This window comes from Podarcis pityusensis (genome assembly GCF_964106645.2).
Source record: "Podarcis pityusensis genome assembly, chromosome: 16".
NCBI classification, from domain to species: Eukaryota; Metazoa; Chordata; class Lepidosauria; order Squamata; family Lacertidae; genus Podarcis; species Podarcis pityusensis.
Window position 1 is genome coordinate 31,611,271 of NC_138041.1, and position 19,935 is coordinate 31,631,205.

The 19,935-nt window shown below is 46.2% G+C and overlaps 1 protein-coding gene and 1 long non-coding RNA gene across 5 annotated transcripts in view; one reads left to right on the forward strand and one right to left on the reverse strand.

The window, feature by feature from the left end:
• Window positions 1–19,692, reverse strand: part of CHFR (checkpoint with forkhead and ring finger domains) — a 34,091-nt gene extending 14,399 nt beyond the window's left edge. Inside the window, exons 1-12 of one of the 4 annotated variants that reach the window (XM_080985150.1) lie at window positions 19,536–19,692; window positions 18,447–18,600; window positions 16,291–16,390; window positions 12,736–12,845; window positions 11,540–11,599; window positions 11,144–11,356; window positions 10,360–10,452; window positions 9,862–10,018; window positions 7,948–8,102; window positions 4,845–5,007; window positions 3,829–3,971; window positions 2,308–2,427 (exon numbers count right to left, since the gene is read on the reverse strand). In XM_080985150.1, coding sequence (XP_080841276.1) covers window positions 2,308–2,427; window positions 3,829–3,971; window positions 4,845–5,007; window positions 7,948–8,102; window positions 9,862–10,018; window positions 10,360–10,452; window positions 11,144–11,356; window positions 11,540–11,599; window positions 12,736–12,845; window positions 16,291–16,390; window positions 18,447–18,588 — 1,456 coding nt within the window. In that variant the 5' untranslated portion in view covers window positions 18,589–18,600; window positions 19,536–19,692. Of the gene's footprint in view, window positions 1–2,307; window positions 2,428–3,828; window positions 3,972–4,844; window positions 5,008–7,947; window positions 8,103–9,861; window positions 10,019–10,359; window positions 10,576–11,143; window positions 11,357–11,539; window positions 11,600–12,735; window positions 12,846–16,290; window positions 16,391–18,446; window positions 18,601–18,806; window positions 19,153–19,211; window positions 19,489–19,535 lie in introns of those variants that run through there. The other 3 variants (XM_080985147.1, XM_080985148.1, XM_080985149.1) reach the window with 3 other exon arrangements.
• Window positions 8,112–10,482, forward strand: LOC308465434. The gene is made up of 2 exons (XR_013980435.1): window positions 8,112–9,528; window positions 10,384–10,482. It is a non-coding gene; the product is annotated as an uncharacterized lncRNA (long non-coding RNA).
• Window positions 19,693–19,935: the final 243 nt, after the last annotated feature.

Sequence of the window (19,935 nt, forward strand, 5' to 3'; positions counted from 1 at the left end):
TGGGGCATACCAGGAGAGGCGGTCCTGTAGGTACGAGGGTCCTAGGCCGTATAGGGCTTGAAAACCAGCACCTTAAACCTGATCCTGTACTCCACCGGGAGCCAGTGCAGCTGGTATAGCACCGGATGAATGTGATCTCGCAGCAAAGATCCCGTAAGGAGTCTCGCTGCGGCATTCTGTACCCGCTGGAGTTTCTAGGTCAGTCTCAAGGGCAGCCCCACGTAGCGCGAGTTACAATAATCCAGTCTGGAGGTGACCGTCGCGTGGATCACAGTGGCTAGATCAGGGCGAGAGAGGTAAGGAGCCAACTGCTTAGCTTGGCGGAGATGAAAAAATGCCGCCTTTGTTATAGCTGCAATCTGCGCCTCCATGGAGAGGGAGGTATCGAAGATTACACCCAAACTCTTAACGGACAGTGCTGGCACTAACTGCACCCCCGCAAGAGATGGGAGTTGCTCCCTCAATCCCATATCGTCCCGTCCCAGCCAGAGGACCTCTGTCTTCGAAGGATTTAACTTCAACCGGCTCCCACGTAACCATCCAGCCACAGCTTCCAAACATCTGGTCAGTGTGTCTGGGGCCGAGTCGGGATGGCCATCCATCAACAGATAGAGTTGGGTGTCATCAGCATACTGATGGCAGCCCAGCCCAAAACTCCGGACAAGCTGGGCGAGGGGGCGCATAAAGATGTTGAAAAGCATCGGGGAGAGTATCGCACCCTGGGGCACTCCACACACCAAGGAGTGGCGGGATGACAATTCCCCCCCAAGCGCCACCCTCTGTCCCCGACCAGAGAGAAACGAGCGCAGCTATTGAAGGACTGTGCCCTGGATCCCCACGTCGGCAAGGCGGTGGTCCAGGAGTTCGTGATCGACCATGTCGAAGGCTGCTGACAGGTCTAGAAGAATCAGCAGCCCCGACCCGCTTCGATCCAGCTGCCTGCGGAGATCATCTGTTAGGGCGACCAGAGCCGTCTCGGTCCCATGACCAGCGCGGAAGCCGGACTGGAATGGATCCAGAGCCGGATCTTGTCTTCACTCTGAATGCATTTTGAACTGTTTTAGCTACCTCCTCCGGCTGAAGCTCTAACCATCGTGCTATCTCTGCTGTCAATTTCTCTTTAATATTTTCACCTTGCACCTCTGGCACGGCTCTCAACCTTAAATTAGTCACCCACTGCTTCAGTTCACTCATAGCAATCGCATCCAACACTTCTTCTTGTGTTTTGTTAATTTCCGATATTTCCACCTTCATTTTCTCTTCTTCTTGCTTCACTTCCTTCACTTCCTGTTTTGTCCATTTCATCCCCTGTTCCAATTTCTGTGTCCTCTTAGTCACGTCCTTTAATTGTCCCTTAAGTTCATTTACTGTTTCATCTATTTTTTTATCCATTTTCCCAATCTTTGTATCCATTTGTTCTAATTTGGCTTCTATATTTTTTTCACTCTGCTTTATATCATTTTTAATTTCTGCAAACATTTTCAATATTTCTCCCTTAAAGTCCGACTCTTGTTTTGAACCTCTCCTATCTGCTGGTGTTACCCCTTCACCTGTTTTCTTTTGTTGGTGCGTCATATCTTTCAATTTCTTTTACTCCAACCAAACCTAAATGATATACTGATATACTGAATATAACACAACCAGTGACATCGCTTCCTGATCAGCCAAGTAGAATAACTGGAAGCGGAAAGAGGGGAGGCAGAGGACCAGAAACAAAGGGAGGAGTAACTCCCTTAAGGATGGGGAAGTGGTGCTCTGCAGTGCTCTTCCTACAGTGGGAAGAAAAGGCGAAACTGCACTCACCCCACTGGTGAAAAAGGAAGGGCTTACACTCCCTCTTCAGTTCTTCATACTGCATACTCCCCCAGCTCCCTTTACATAAATTTATCCACAAGTAGCAGCCACCCACTATTTGAATCCCAAAGGAATTCACGCACTGCCATGCGAGGAGAAGGAATTGGGTGGTGATATCTATTTAAACATAGAGACCAGGCACCCCCAACCTTAAGCCCTCCAGATGTTTTAGACTACAATTCCCATCATCCCTGACCACTGGTCCTGTTAAGGATCATGGGAGTTGTAGGCCAAAACATCTGGAGGGCTGCAGGTTGGGGGTGCCTGATATAGACTGTCCTGTTGCAAACGTACACATCGTCATTAATACTTTTTTAAAAAACAGAATACTTCCCAACCCTTTGCTGGCTTAACTCTGCCCTCACGCCTCCATGGCAAAATCATCCAAAAGACAGCAGTTTGGAACAAACAGCAAAAATGCCTAACAGAGTAGGCAACCGACTACTAGCTCACATTGCTGGGGGGCGATATGCGGATTCTGTTCACGCTCTGCTCTGCGGTCCGGCATCGGCTGGAAACAGCAAGTGCATATCACGTGGCTTCCTTGAGAAGGACACACATACTCCTGGACAGCTAGGTTGGGAGAAAACGACAGGGAGACACGGAAAGAGTTGGAATAAAAACAGGGCATGGACAGTGAGCTTCATAGAATCTCAATGGTCAGGATCAGGACCAGGGGCCACCCAATCCAAGGTAAGTCAGACTTTTAGCGAACCCTTTCTGCATCAAAAAGCCCTGCTTGTTGCAGATTATTTGATTGTGACTGTTTAATTTCTATCTCGCTTAATATTTTAAAAATATCTCTAAGCCGTGTACAAAAAGCTGAAGCAAAAACAGTCAGCTTAAACAAAATATTACAAAAATACAAAGTTAGGGTAATATAAAGTTACTAATATATAATTATCAATTAATATAAATTCCTTAGTCCATCTAGCTCAGTACTGTCTATGCTGAGTCCCAGCAGCAACCCAGGATTGGGAGGAATCCCTCCCAGTTGGTTCTAGAGATGCTGGGGACTGAACCTGGGACCGAGTCATGGCCCTTCCCTGTAGACTGATCCAGCTGTGTGCTTGAAAGGTAGACCTATGAAAAATCAATGAAGGGAAGCTCTGATTCTGCACATGACTGTGGCATGATGGGAAGTCTTGCTTCTAAGCTTTTCTCTGCTTCTGCACATGACTGTGGCATGATGGGAAGTCTTGCTTCTAAGCTTTCCTTCTGCACATGCTGCACAACCTGTTCTAAATACCAAGACATTCCCTCATCTCCCTAGGATGTTCAGTTCATATTAAGTTCATGAAAACATTATACTCTGACCTGTTCTTAATGCATAGTTGACCACATCTACGGAACGCGATTATTATATTCTTTCATGTTATGATCAATCATTAGTGATTGTTTTAGTCTTGCTTTATCAATCACTAGTTATAATTTAATTAGGAGGTTTCATGCCTGTATAGTTCTGTGCGCCCTTTCCCAGCCTTTAATCTATTGGTGATTAATGCCTATATGTAACCTTTGCTTTGTACTTGTGTTAACCAATCAGCAACAAGTTGCTTTGTATTTGTGTCAACCAATCAGCAACGAGCGGACCTGTGGCAATGTTGTAATATTCAATAAAAGAGACTCCTCGGGGCTTGCTCGAGAGATGCCTCTCACATGACACTTGCTACTCGTCTGTCGTTATTTCAACCCAACAAATCAATATAACACCCTCAGCAAAGAATGCCAAGATGCTCAAACATGACACTCCGGCTATATACACTTTTCCATGGGGAACAAGTCAACAGGCGATTACATCCTATCTGGCCTGGGGTGAGAGCCCATTGATAGTGTTGCCCCATCACAATGGGGTAATAATGGGGAAGGAAGAGGAAACCTATTGGGGAGCGGGAACAAAGAACTTGCCAGGCAAGACACAGCACAAAGGCCTCGCGTTGCCACCCACTGACTGCATTCTTTCACCACACTGACCTGTTGGAAAGTTGGCAGAGGTAGATGGTGCATCCCCCAAGGGCTGCCGGGCTTCCGTTTCTCCTTCCTGGCCCGGGGAGGCAATGGCCGTAACGGGTTGCCGACGGTACCCCGGACACTGTCGGCACACAATGTATGGCTGACTGAAAAGACGGGTGCAGGTAGGTTATTGGAACTCGTGTGAAAGCCAAAGTGAATTCAATCAGATTCAAGAGCCCCCATTGGACTGGTCCAGGATTTCCCACATCTTGTTTGCAACCGTGGCTTCTGAGAAACTTAAGCAGGGCATGAAGACAGCAAAGCTGAACTACAGGACAGCGAAAGATCATAAGAGGCTCAAGTTTAAGAGGGGCATGGCCCTGACTGTCTAACTGGGATGAAAACATCAGGTAATCCTGGCACTCTTTAATAGGCAGCACACAGGTGAGATGCGGGCGTGTGAGAGAGATTTCTTTCATGGCTTTTGTGGACCCTTTCAAGAGCAGAAGACTGAGTAGCTCCTGCAGCAGCAACAAGCCCAAAGAGAGGATTTTTTTACATCACTGGCCTCCTTCAAGTGTCATGTTGGGCATAAGATTCCTGCGTTGCAGAGGGTTGTACTAGATGACCCTTGTGGTCCCTTCCAACTCTACAATTCTATGATATAATGCCCAGGATGAGAAGCCAACATGCCCCTGAACATCCATTATGGGCAACAGTAGTGAGAGAAGAATACTACCTTCATGTCCTCCGTGTAAGCTTCCCCAAAACCAGCAGGCCAATGATGCAATTCTTACCTTAGTACAGTCCAACCATGCTACAATAAAAAAAAACTTGTGTGTGTGTGCGCACACACAGTTTCCTCTGTCAAGGCAAACAATCGATATCACAATTCAAGGGCAAATTATAGGCAAGCAAAGGCACTGAAAGAGTCACCATGGCCTGAGAAGCGTCTCAAAGGCCAGATTCAAAATGTCGTCCTGGTAGCAAGGCTGCAAGTCCCACAAAATCAATCCTATTGCCACAACCACGCTCACCTAATATCAGAGGATTCGCTATCGACGTCAGACAGCTCCAGCAGATCTTCAGAACTTCCTTCTTCATCCGAAAAGGACCTCCGCACCTTTGGCTGAAGCATGTCTTGAGTGATTTTGTTCCGGGCATCCATGCTTCGCACATCTTCTTCATTGCGACACTTATCTACAAACAGAGGAAACTCGACTAGCCTTTTGACCAGGAGCTGGTTCTAAGCTACACAGGCTCCCATTCAAAAATGCATCCATGATCATTTCAGAGTCACAGAACTTACAAGGAATCCAGGAAGTCTTCTATGCTTGCTCTTAAAGTGGCTTTCAGTTCAAACGCACGGAAGAAGAAGAGTTTGGATTTGATATCCCACTTTATCACTACCCTAAGGAGTTTCAAAGCATCTAACAATCTCCTTTCCCTTCCTCCCCTACAACAAACACTCTGTGAGGTAAGTGAGGCTGAAAGACTTCAGAGAAGTGTAACTAGCCCAAGGTCACCCAGCAGCTGCATGTGGAGGAGCGGGAACGCAAACCCGGTTCACCAGATTACGAGTCCACCACACCACACTGGCTCATAAATAGTTACGAAAGTGAGAGACAAGTATGGCATTGTTTTATGGTCACTGGCAGTTAGTATCACAGCCCAGGTTTCCAGCTTCTCCCTTTGAACCAGAGATGTAGAACCTCTGGGCCCTTCAGACTGCTGGACTCCAGCTAGGTGAAGCTGATGGGAATTGGAGTCTATCAGGTATCCTGTCTCCACTCTAAAGGGCAGAAGGAGCTATGAATGGATTATTAGTATTATGATTTATCAGATTTCCCTGTTTAGGGAAGTTTTTAATATTTAATGCTGTATTTTTTAAACACTCAATTGGGAGCCGCCCAGAGTGGCTGGGGAAAACTCAGCCAGATGGGCGGAGTATAAATAACAAATTATTTATTATTATTATTATTATTATTATTATACCCCATCCACCATCACAAGATCTCAGGGTGGTTCACAGGATAATAGGGTTGGCTGATGATAAAGATACCAGCCACTCTTCAATCTGCAGTTTTCTGGTGCCTGGCTGGAAACTGATAACCTAGCCCAGATTGCAGTCTTTTCTCTCCAGGGGTAGCAGAAACAGATGCATTTAGAATCAGGAACTGGCTGAGGGTGGAGACGTGCGTTGAACCAAAGGCGAACTGTTCCGGAAGCTCTGCAAATGCTTTCTTGGTAGTCAAGATAACCCCACAATTAATTGGCGGTTGTAACAATGAACTTGTGTATGTTTATATTCACTTGCTTTGATATAAGCTAATTAACTTGCTTTGATGTTATCCTTATTTGTGGACTTGGGGTGCTGGGCTCTGAGCCCAGAAAGCAGAACTATCAGTAAGTCTTGGATAGTTGCCACCTACAGGAGGGGTCTCCAAGCTTTCCTTGCTTCGGGCTGGTGTCTCCAGCGACGATTGCGTGGCGGGACAGAGGGCGGGGGAGCATGTGCCCGTACACACGTGCACGCTATTTCCGGCGCACTTCTGGGTCAGAGTAGCACCAGAAATAGCTTGTGCGCATGTGCATGGGCCTCCTCCGACACGGATGTGCACCGGAAAGAGTGTATCCTCTGACCTGGAAGTGGGTCCCTGCACCGCACCGTTAAGAGCGGGCAGCAGCGGGGGTTACCGCAGGCCGGATAAACGAGTCCCTTGGGCCTTATCCAGCCCCCAGGCCGTAGGTTGGTGACCCCTGACCTACAGCCTCTAAGACATGGGTAGGCAAACTAAGGCCTGGGAGCTGGATCCAGCCCAATCACCTTCTAAATCCGGCCCACGGACGGTCCGGGAATCAGTGTGTTTTTACATGACTAGAATGTGTCCTTTTATTTAAAATACATCTCTGGGTTATTTGTGGGGCATCAGAATTCATTCATCATTATTTTTTTTTCCAAACTATAGTCTGGCCCCCCATAAGGTCTGAGGGACAGTAGACTGCTGAAAAAGTTTGCTGACCCCTGCTCTAAGGGTCAGGTGGATTGATGGGAGATTCTGGCCAAACTAATGTGTGCTGCTTTGTGTATAAAGGATGTATAAATGCTTGCTTGAGAGTGGACAAGCCATCTCCTTTCTGCAGTCCCACATCTGTAAAGGCTGGGAGACCTGGAAGGCTGATTTGCTGTGAGTCTACACCTTTAAGAAAGCACTAGAACTTATCCCTCTGCCATTTTTGACATCCTTCTTTGGTTTCCCTGCACCCAACCACTCCACAAGACGACAACCCAAAGAAATGGCCCAGCCAATGATCTGGAGAGTCTTTGTTACCTACATTATATGATTAGTCCTGTGCCCCACACCTCCCTTTGGTAATATTTCAATGTTAAAAAAGCTGCAGCACTTGAGCTGGTGCATGCAAAGCCTAGCACTAGGCATACTGGATCAGGCTGCAAGACTAGTACATGCACCACCTGCCCCTTACATAGGAACAGAGGCACAGGCATGTGCAAGCCCTGTTTAGTCATTTGGTATGGGTGGGTACTGAATGCATGGAAGGGGTTTTGGAGAATGCGCCTGGCTGGCCCTGCATTCCAGATTTTGACTCCCATTCCACCACCAATCCACATACCCATCTAGCCAATGCACAAATTGCAACAGGCTCACCCGTGTGTGCCTGTGCACTTGGGAAGGGCTCGATTCATGGAGATGCAATTTCTAGAGAAGAGAGCCCTATTTGAATATATCCACATGCGCAGAGATTGATGCCAATTGTGTCAGCCGAGGGGAATGGTTTGCATGCACGTCAGTGTCTGGGGGTGGGGCTAGCCAAACGTGTTCTTGGAAGCCACTTGATGTGTTTGGTACCCTCAGCTACCAAATGACTGAATAAATTCACTGTGCGCAAGTGGAGTCGACTCACTATTTCCGAATGAATGCAGCTCATCTTGTTAGCCTGCACTTGATTACAGCACTATAGTGTTTGCCCCCACCTCCAACTGTTGTCTCTGGTGTGACCAATTTTTAGATTGCGAGCTCCTTTGGGCAGGAACTTGTCCCCCCGCCCCTCCCTCTAAAGAGCCACGTAAATCTATCATCAGCATCAACAACAAATATCTGCGGACGGTTTTCCACTTGCCTGGGTGCTGGATGAGGTAAGCTTCCACCAAATTGTTCAAAATATGGTTTTTACAGATACGTTCCACCGGACAGCGGCAGGTTGGACAGAGAGAGGAGCGTTCCATCCATCCTGAGTAACACGCGGCACAGAAAGTGTGCATGCAGGGCTGCAAGCTGGAGACAAAAGGGGAAACCTTGATTTAGAGAGGTGGAGGAGGAGAATGTGCCTACAATCAAATGTGATGTTCCTCATTCTATGCAAACCATGGTTTGTAGGGCTTAGGAACAAGCCTCTCACTTTGTAACCCTGCTCCAGAGTGTTCCCTCAAGTCATCAAACTGTGGTTTGACCAAACTAGAAAATGATTCATTAAGCTGATAATGTGCAGGCAGGAGGAAAGGGGAAGAGTAAATGTGCAAATGCAAGGCTTCCTCCCAGCACACCAAACCATTGTCTGCAGGATCAGAAATGCCGCATCTCAGGCTGTGTTTATACTCCTGCTGGCTGTGTGTTCACCGATTTCGCAGTGCTGCAATTTTAATCTGTGTTTGCATGACATTCTTCAAAATGCATAACAATATCCCATGGCTTTTATTCACATAATCAAATGGCAGCAAAGGTTCTGGGCTTTTATGTCGGCTCCAAATGCATTTCAACACGTATGGAAAAAGGAATCAGTTCAACTATCCTGAAATCAGCAACAGCTTTGGCCACATCCACACCACACATTTAAAGACCCCTCTGCCACTTCAATAGCCACGGCTTCCCTCAAAGAATCCTGGGAATTGTAGTTTGTCAAAGCTGCTGCCTTCACAGAGCACCTGTAACAAACCTCAGTTCCAAGAATTCCCCGTGACTAATAAGACATAAGACTGCTTTAAATGTATGACGTGCATGGGTTAGAGGAATTGGATCCTACTCAGTCTTGCCTCTCTGCGCTCTGCTGCTGGAGGCGTCTCTCTCCCCATCCTCAACCTTCTGTTTGGTGCTGAAACAGACAGTTCTGCTGCATTGCTCTCAGGGCAGCAGAACCATGGAATATGCTTGGCTGAGCAGGTATGGTGGCTGGGAATGCTCATTGGCTTGCGGAACTGATGCAACAAGGCATGGATGTGGAGAAGGTGTTCTGAAGGAGCCAAGAGGGGCTGGCTGCACTTTCAGGGGCAGGAGAGCAGGAAGAGAAGAGAGGAGAGCTAGGGAGGCCGATCAGAAGACTGGGCGGTGAAAGGAAATGGGATGTGGGGAGAGGAGGAACTCAAGGCAACAACCGGATGTTGGAATCACAGAGTTAAAAGAAGGGAGGAGCCAAGCACAAAGTAGGGGCTGGGGCAAAACAAGAGACAGGGCCCAGAAACAGGAACAAGGGGGTGTGTTATTGGTAGGAAGGAAGCCCAAGGGGACAAACAACTGCTAGATCTAGACCCCCCCAGCAAAGTGAGTTCTGTCCACTGTGAATTCTACAGTCGCCACAGCAACGTGACCTGGCAACCCTAAAGGGGTAACAAGAGCCAAACAGCAACGTGGGGAGGGGGAGAGGGAATGAATCTCACACAACAAATTGAACCAACCCATCAAATATTGGGCTCCGTGCTCTTAAAGGGTAGGTAACGTAGTTGCGGACCATGGTGATTGGAAGCAAGAGAACTCAATCCATCCTGGAGTATACCAAGTTCCATTGTGATTGCCTGTGTGTGTGCTTCTCAGCGTTTGCTCTCCCACCAGCAAACATTTTCTCACTGGGAGAAAAATAGCTCGGGGGGGAGCAAGTGTGCGCAGGGGGGAACAGTTCCCCACCATTTCCCCTTCTCACCTGCCCCAATGAGTTTTCAATCCCCCGCCACATGCATACTCTATACAGGAACTCAGCAGTGAACTGATTCAAAGACATTGGCCTACTGCCATTACTTCTGGTAAGGCCCACAGACACCCTTACCTGACACAGTCATGCAGCAGCTCTTGGCAGATGATGCAGGTGAGTGTTTCTTCCATTTTGTCTGGCTTCACATTTGGTGACTTCGTGTCTTCGGTCCCCGTTTTAATTGCACATACGTTTGGAGGAATCACCTGGAGATACGTGCTGGCATCGCCGCCTGCAAGGGGCAGGAGGGAAACACACATCACAGCGCTGGCACACACAGTGGAACCCAAGACATTGTTGCTCAACAAACAAGACGCTGCCCGAGTCTTCCCTGCCCATTTTGAAGGGCAGGGGATCTTCCCAGGCTAGGCTGGGGAAACAGTGGCACCTTTCAGCTGGGTTGCAGAAGTTACACCAGGAAGGGGTTTCAGGGAAGGGAAGATAAATTGCATGGCAAGTTGTGGGGAGGTAAGGGACAGTAAGGAGTGCCCAAAGTTACTAGGATGGGAAACCAGCCAGATCTTGGACCACAGACCTCTTAAAAAAAAGAAGAAGTAACAGTTATTTATTAACCTGCTTTTATTTTCTTCCTGGCAGGCTCCAGGGCTTCCTCTTCATCCCTGCTTTTCAACTTGGGCATAGCCGACACGGTTTTCTCTTTATCCCCTGAAGAAGTGTCAGAAGTTTCAGTATTTACATTTGGCTGCTTGTGTTTAAGTGATGCTTCTGGACCACATGGTTCTAAGCCAGGCAGGGAAGGTGCAGGAATAAAGGCGTACGGTTGCGACCCTGCCCCCAAAAGAAGAAAAAGAAAGAAAGGGAAGTGCAGCACATCAGCAGAAAGCGTTGCTGACTGATCGAATGCAAAGCGTTCTTGTACACAAGGCAAGCAATGGCAGCTACGGTATTTCTCGTTTGGCCAATATAGAGGGGTAGAACCGCCTCCTATTATAATAGATGTACTTGCTTGGTCTTGGGCAAGGGTTGGCAAGGTTTTACCTGCCTGGGCCAGTCAAGTCCCATGGAGATCGCTCTGTGGGCTGGACCACCTGCACGTGCGCAGACGCAATTTCCGCCGCCGCACTGCGCCAGTTTAGCGCAGCGGGCGGGGACTCGCCAAGTGGGCGGCTCGGTTTGGGGGCAGCTCATGGGCCAGTTAAACTGTCCCATGGGCCACAGGTTGCCGACCCCTGGTCTTGGGGTATACAGAAAACCTGAAAAATGGCACTCCTCCTCCTCCTCCTCCAAAGACTATTCTGGATTTCCACCCCCAATTTTTGAACAGCTTAGGCTTCAGCAGGAAGGCCAACACGAAATGATCATTAGACACATGGGGCCAAGCGAATTGAGACTTTACCAGATGTTGAAGGATTATCCTGCTCCGTGGATATGGCCTCAGCGAGAGAGGTAGAAGCAGCATTAAAGAGGTTCGACGTGGAAGTGGATGGCTGTGGTTCGTCATAGCTAGCCTGGTTAGCCGACGGTGGCAATGCCGCTGAGGTCCCATCTTCGCTTTGTCTGGTACTTGAGGTATCTTTGGTCATATGGCACATGCTTTTGACAGTGGCTTCTGCAGAGGGGAAGGGAGCAAGGGGGAACGTTCTCTGGTGCTGCCTCAACAGCTCAAGAGGCTTAGAGAAATCTCTGTTAACGGGATTCTGCAGAGCCCGGCAGCTTTAAAAGGGATGCAGCTAATCTTCACTGCTCATTCTCCCCTGCCTCCACTGGCATTGAGCTAATCGCTTTTACTTACCTACTGGCTCATTAGCTGGGTCCTGTTTTGGATTCAAGGATTCATAAAGATATGCAACATCTGAAGAGAGAGAAAATCGGTAAGGCCAATGGTTCCCAACAGGTAAGAAGGTAAGTTGAGCTACCTGGAAAAGGCCAATGGCCCACCTGGTCCAGCATCCTGTTCTTAAACCAGATGCCTATGGGAAGCCCACAAAAAGGACTTGAGTGTAATAGCACTCTTGCCGCTTGCGATTGCCAGCAACTGGCATTCAAAGGCAAACTGTGTCCGGCAGCTAAGGTAGAACATAATCATCATGGGTAGTAGCCACTGAGAGCTTTATCCTCCACTAATTTGTGTAATGCACCCTTTAAAGCCATCAAAGTGGGTGGCCATCACTACTTCCTGTGAGAGTTCCCTAGTTTAATTACAGGTTGTATGAAGAAGTGCTTCCTTTTTTCGTGTCCTGAATTTTTCAAACAAAGATGGGTCTCCCTAAAGACAACTGCCTGGGGAGGTTCAGACGCCTCCCTGACACTCCCTCTTCCATTTCCAAAGTGCACCATTTCTGAGGCAGGAGGCAGTCTGCTACCCCAGTTTCCCTGCTTCCTCCCAACCAGCGCCATTGCAGCAGCTCTGTGCTTCACTTATCCTTAATGCTGGAATCTATCAAAAGCCAGTGTGTTCTAGTGGTGAGAGCACTGGCATAAGAGTGGGTAGGCCCAGATGCAAATCCCTGCTCAGCCATGAAACTCACTCCATGACCTTAGGCCATTTTTACACACACACACACACTGCCTCATCTACCTCACATGGTTGTGGTGAGGATGGCAAGACAACCCTCACGTTTTTGGCCATGTGGCCCACAGCTTTCTTTAATGGCTAGGCTTTTGGCCCGGGACAAGAGTGTATCCCATATACGCTTCACTTGGAGAAATGCCAAATGTTTTTTTCCTTCGTTTCTGCGCACATGCGCACACACACTAACCCAGGGGTGAGGAACTCGTGGCCCTCCAGATTATGTTGGACTCCAACTCCCATCAGCCCCAGCCAGCAGGGGCAATGGTCAGGGGTGCCGGGAATTGTAAGCTGGCAACGTCAGAGGGTGGTGTCGGCACAGGTTCCCTCTTCTTGCTCTAACCCAGAGATCTCCCACCCATCAGCCCCTGCGCCAAAGAAGCCCATTAAAAAAAGAAGCGGCAGCAAAATCCCCTTACTGTTTTCTGGCTCATTTTTCCTGTAAATAACATAGATCACATCTCCAGTCTGTAACGGGTAAGTCTGCTTCTTCACCACCTTCTGTTTGTTAATAACCGTTCCATTAGTACTATAAAATACAAACAAGGCCTTCTGGTGAGTAACAAGGGATTAGGAGTGGGGTGGGCAAGAGAGAGGAGGTCTACATAAGTGGCTAACCAGAAACCTGAAAGGAACTCTGAGGGTCATGTAGTCCAACCCTGCTACTCATTGCAGGAATCTTGCAACGACAACTTCCCAGATGGTTATCCAAGCCTCTGCTTAAATACCTCCAGTGGGGAAGAGCCCACCACCTTCTGAGGAATCTCATTTAAACCAGCTTAGTCAGAACTAGCATTCAGACCGAGGACGAAGCACGCACAGGGCTCACCTGGTCACAATCCTCCCCACTATGGCAAGATGTACTTTATTTAAACTACTGCGATTGTTATATCATATTCTGGGAAATGATATATAACGAATTGAAAAGGATGCTTAAAATAGCGTTTGTAAAAAAATATTATAGGGACAGAACTATCTAAACTGTACAGAAACTTATGCATGTATGCTACTACAGCGGCAAGAATGTTACTCTCCCAAAAATGAAAAGAAGCAAGGAAGAATGGATACAAAAACTTATGGAATATGCAGAAATTGCAAAACTTACTGGAAAAATAAGAAATCAAGATAAACTTTTTATAAAAGAATGGAAATGGTTTATTGAATATTTACAAATAAATTGTAAATAGATAAGAACATTGGCAGGATTATTGTAATAACCTGCACTTTCATAAGAATATATATTTAAAGAAAATGAATAAATGAACAAATTAAGTTAATTTGGATATGTAGAAGATATTAAAAATAAATTTAAGGAACTGCAGAAAGGAAGTCAAGTTTTGAAAATGATTGTAAAATTATTGAAATGTATAAACCTGAAAAGCATAAATAAAATTAAAAAAATAAACTACTGCACCTAATTTGGCACCTACACAGTATAAGTCAGCATATGTAAATCTGTGTCCTCTTTAGTCCCTTTTTTTTTTTTTTAAACAATGTGTCTCCTCTTATTTAGCTATGCCTAAACTGATCACCCTAGCTATAGTCAACTAATATGATTACTATTTTATTTTTTTACTTGACAGGTCACAATTAACTTTTGGCGGGAATTTTATAACATTCCTATTCACCCAGATATTTTGATGGTTGAAAGATAACTGTTCCTGGCAGCCTGGACAATTATTAAACTGCAAGAGCGACAGTTTTATACGATTTAGATGTTTTTAATGTTTAAATTGATTTTAAATGTTTTAATCTTAGTTTAAATTGTAATGTTCTATCGCCCAGGCTCCTTGGGGAAGAAGGGCAGGAGGTCGTCCTCAGAACAGCAGCAGCTCTTGCACACAGTGATTAATATCAAAGTATGGATGATAAAGCCTATTTAAGAAACACAAACGGCCGCTGCTGCCATCGGGTGGACAAAGCCTGTATTTACAAGACACTGAAGGGAAAGTGCTAGAATTGGGTAAGAAGAGCTGACCCTAAACAGCAAGGGGGAGACAGAGGGAACCTCACGAATAAAATTTCGCCCCCCAACAGCATCCACATGTTATCTTCCTCATCAAAATGCCATCCTGTATTATATCCATCCCCATTTAATATAGATTTATGCAAGAAACCTGACAAATAGAAACTGTAAACCCAAATTAAAGTCTGGGGGAAATATGGGACGGCATTTTAAAGAGGATAATATAATTACCGAACAAAAGCCCCCACCCTTGCTCTGCTCCCTCCTCTTCCAGAGCTTTGATCTCAAAAAAAGCCCGCTTGCCTCATCCCCCTGGGGTCCCAGAGAGTCTGATACCAAGAATTGGGAAACACCAGAGTTAACACACTTTTTACTCAATGCACAATTTAACAAGATGCAAACTGGATTTTTCACTGGGGTGTGAAGAAGGGCAAGCAACTTTGCAAGACAAGAGAGACCCTGTTCATTTACAGTTGCTGATTAAGGGAAAAGTGGGGGGAGGGAGTTGCCAAGTGAGGAAAACCATTTGCTAGCCTTTTTGATCCAGAAAGCAGGAAACCTTTTCTCCAAACTGGGAAACTGCAAAAAGGTTCACTGCTTTTGCATAAGGCTCCCAATGCTAATTTTATGGGCCTTCTAAAAGAAATTGTATCCCCTTCCCCCAAACATAAGACTCCCAATTCATGTGCAAAATAATCCTAGTACTTTTTTTTTTTTTTTACAGAAAGCATTTAGCAAACTGTTGACTTTCTGCAGTAAAAATGCAAATTAAAGCTGCTTCCTAAACAGAGAATTGGGGGTGAGGGAAGATGCAAGAGAAATATAGAACAGGTATCTCAGCTAAATTTGGAAACATTTCTCTTGCTTATTTTTTTTAACATTACAGCTTGATCCTATGCATGTTTGTTCAGAGGTAAACACCAGCTCTTTTAATGAAACTTCCTCCCAAGCAAACGTGTATGGGATAGTAGCTTTAATTAGGCTGCCCAACCCTGTTTTAGTAGTGCTGGAAAGCTAATCATTTAGCAACAAACAGAAACGCACTGCCAATGGTCAGGGGTGACAGGAGCTGTGGTCAAACAACATTGGGAGGGTCACAGGTTTCCCACCCTTGTTCTAAAGGGTACTGATGGATCTTTAAGATGGGAAGACAAGTGTAGGGGCTGTGTACCAGATCCGGGCAAAGCCTGGATCCCATGCCCATTCATGTAAATCTGGGCTTCAGCTGGATCGAGATCCGAGTGATTACACGTGTGTCTGTGACTATTCCATACCCAATTCTTCTGGGCCACCCTACCTGTAAGTGTTCCAATTACTAATGCTCTCCATCAAATCTTTTATTGTCCTGCCAGCAAAACAGATTGTACTTTGGCTGTAATAATGTTAGCAGCTTGCTAGCTACAAAAGCCTGTGAGACCTCTTACTCTCTTATGGCCTGTTTTCATTTTTGCAAGATGATGTCGAAATAGTTGAACAGATTACTTCAAAGAGAGGCGATGTCACAAGTCGTGCACACAGGAAAGTGTATGCAACCAGAGAGAGACACCCCCCCCCCCCACAAAATCAACATCAGGGCAGTTATGGAAATCCCTTCTATTGGAACAGAACACTAGAAATAGTTAAAAGCTCTGACATCACAAAAGGGGCGGGAATTAATACCACAGGGTCTCAAGCTTGAGGCAACCTAAGGCGCAATCGAGTCATTACCATCCAAGGAATCTTGGGAACTGGAACCTCAGTGAACAATTTTAAGGATTTGTTGATGGAATAATCACTACCCTCACAAAATTAGAGTTTCCATGGGGAAAGCAGATAAAAAAAATAAAATCTGGTTTTAAGTGTGCAAGCTGGACAGGTCCCAAGAGAGAAGCGGGATGCAGAAAATATCAACATATTGCCTTGTAGTCAAATAAGGACAGCCAGGACACTCCCGCGTGAACACTTAACCAGAACATTTTACTCAACAGAACCAGGCAGGGAAAGCAGAAAGGGTTCAGGCGAAACTGACCTGGTATCCTCCAGTGATACTTGACCAGATTCTTCATCCACCCTTATTTTACAGTGATCTCCAGACACCAGTTTGTTGCCAGGAAAGGACAGGTCGCAACCTTTGTGACAAAAATGATAGTGTCATTAGATTTGCAGATATTTCTGGAAGAATTTGGCCTTACTGAGGCCATCACAATTTCTGCGATGCTCACACACAGGGTATGAGAAGGCTGACCATCCCCTTTTATTGGGACAACTTTGTGCTCCTCAGGGATATACTGTTTCTGCACATGAAGTTTGTATTTTGCTATCATGGACAATAATAATTTGATAGCCCACCCTCCACAAATCTGTGACATCCGTTTTCAAAACCAGGACAAGTTTTTCATATATCACCAGAATTCCAGGATAGCCAATCACAGCTTTCTCCAGCCACATACCCTCCATACTATGGCTTATTGGATGGGGCTGATGGGAACTGTAGTCTAACTACATCCCATCCCCCATCCCCCCCCCCCAAAAAACCTTCAGCCCTACATATCTAAGTCTGTTATCATAAGAGTACTTACCATGAAATAATTTCCATAAGGATAGCAGTGTGTAAGTCTGTTGCAGCAAAAACAATGAAAAATCTTCTGGCACATTAAAGGCTAGCAAATTTATTATAGCATGAGCTAGTCCATGAAAGTGAAGCAGCACAGGTGAGGTTCCCACTTCCTGAACATAGCAGGCCACTGGCGATTGTTGAGAAGGGAGAGTCAAGGCATGGAGTGCTCAGTGCTGTGTGGCAAAGCCAATCCAGTGCTTCTGCTGCGATGCACAGTGCCATGCTTTTCCGTCTCAGTAAGTGCCAGCTTACCATTTTATTGAGAAGCCAGGAGAGCAATGGAGTTCCACCCATGCCACCTCACTGGTCACTACTGAGCTCATTCTATAATAAATGTTTCAGGCTCTAAGGTACCACAACACTCTTTTGACCATGAAGTAAGTCCCACTACATGTCTGAGGACTTATGCCAAGCAAATATGTGATCAATCAGGCTCTGAAAGGCCATCTTCCCATCAGAGAACATAAATCATGCAAAGGTCACATGCACACCACACATTTAAAGCACATGGCTTCCCCCAAAGAATCCCAAGAACTGTAGTTTTATTAAGGGTGCTGGGAAGTAAAGTAGCTATGGTGGGGTAAAATACAATTTCCACACTACCATTTTTTTGGGGGGGCGGGGAGCCATGTGCTTTAACATACACGTTATTTGGATGTGTTCACAAGTTAACACTCTAGATTTTATGTTTAATACATGATCATAGTTTCTATATTTGTATTCATGCTTTCATGTATTTGCATTTGTATATCATGTCTGTTTCTTCTATAATATATATTGAAAGCAGCTTATAAAATAAGGAAACATTTCCTAACAGCATCTTACAGAGAAAGGCGTCATTAATTATATCAATGAAAGAGCACAAGTGGAAAGATTAAGTCAGAACTTGTATCCACATCAACAATTTTGACAGTTCTTATAATGATTTACTATTCTCTCATACAAGCTGGAGGGTTTAGTACAACATGTGCCTAACAACTACTTAGGCTGCAATTCTTTATGCAATTACCTGGGATTATGTCTAATGGGGCCTACTTCTAAAGCAACATGTATCAGATTGCATGGTAAGCATCTTTCACCTTTTTATATAAAAAAATTGAAATGAAAACAATGTTCTGAAATGCAGATGTCTTGCAAAAGCAATCAAATATTGCAGCTGTGAATCACAGAAAAATTGAGTATTATGTCAACTTAGAAAAAATGTATTACCCATGTTCCTCGACTCATAAAGGAGTTTTCTTGAGAAAGTAAAACATGGAGTCCTAGCTTATTTTCAAAAACATAAAAAGCAAAACAGCTTAGTGTACGAAACAGGAAGCAAGATAAAAACAGGCCCTTCCACGTAAAGCTGTAAGTCTGTTGATTGTTGATTATTAACAAGAAACTAAGAAAGCCTTCTCAGCTCACCCTAAGAGAATACCAACACAGACACACAAAAATCCTCAACTGTGGGTTCCCTATGGCTGGGTAGAAAACTATAAACAAGGGATTGAACAGACAGCTTCTGCATACCTCTCTGCCATCTTATAGCCTACACATCCACTGCACGACTATTTCTGGAACCATACCTTTTTTCCTCCCAATTGTCAACTCTTTCTTCAGCAACAAGAGGTGAGGCTCAGCTTCCTCAGCCCCCAAGCGGATCAGCTTTCCCCAAGGCTTCCGCTGCCTTTGCTGCTGTATTTGTCCTCTGACTTCCGAGTGCTCCATCTGGATTCACATCTGTAGAGTTTGGGACGAAAAGAAAAATTAAGCGGCCAGGTGGGGGAAGTTTCATTTTAGCTCCAACTGGCAGCTTATTGCAATTTAAGTTGTTTTTCTGGGGGGTGCGGGGTTGGGGAGAAAAGCAGCATGCGAGTTACAATGAGACAAAACAAGAAACGAACTCCTGAGGAAGCACGTGTTGTAGGTTTGCAGTAAAATCTTACCGTCTGATAAAATTATTCTTTTCAGGGGAGGGGAGGGAGCAGCAGCTCTGTAGAGGTGCATTTTCACTCCCACCTGCCTCCCCACCTTCTGAGCAGTAAGTCAATGGGGGCTTAAACCCGCCCCCCCCCAAAAAAAACCTGTTCAGAATCTCGGCTTTAACCCTGTAAATTCCTCCTTAGCGTCTCCTTTGGGCGGTGGGTGGTTCTTCCTCCTTTTCAGTTTCCTCAGTTGCTCAACTCCTCCGCCTTCTGTTGCGTTTCTAAGTATCTTTTTTAAACAACCTCCCTTTAGGCTTAGAAACTGGGGGAGGGGGTTGTGTGTATGTGTGGGAGAAAAGCTTTCTTTTAAAAAAGGGTGGGGAGGAAAACGGGGAAGAGGAAGAAATAAGGGCCTGTGCCAAATACCTCCCCCTTGATGGCATCCAGGATCCTCCAGAAGGCCTCTGCGAGGTCTGGGGGGAGAGCTGAGCCCGTGAGGGGAAGGGGGGCCTTTACAAGGCGGGGGGGGGCTTTACAAGGCTGGAGGAACTCTTGCACAGCGCCCCATATTCGCAGCGCCAGGATCCCACCTCCCTTCGCTCCCCCACCGCCCAGCCCGGGAGGGAGAGCAATGGGGAGAAGAGAGCCCCACTCGGCCCCCTCTCCTTCCTGTCCCCTTCCACCCCCTGCCCCAGCCCCACAGGCTGAGCTCCCCGCCCCCCGGCAGCACCAGCCCCACCAGCCTCTTACGCCCGAGTCCTGCCGCTGAGGCTGCTGCTGTCAACAGACATTGCCAGCCCTCAGCTGATCAGGCCCTGGGCGGAGCTCGCCAGGCCTCTTCTGGCCTGCCATTGGCCGGTCTAGGTTCGAGCGTCACCATAGAGAGGGGTGCGGGTGAGGCCGGCAGAGAGGAAAGGAGAAAGGGGACCGGAAGGAAGAGGGCGGTGGCGGCGCTATCTATGGCACGGGCGGCAGCTAGAGAGTCGCTCGCTGTGCTTACCATAGAGTCCTTGCCTATTATTATTATTATTATTGTCATTATTATTATTATTATTATTATTATTATTATTATTTATTAATTTGCCCTTTTCACTGACAGGCACTCAATGCAGCTTACTAGAAACAGGAAATAATCATTAAAAAACAATCA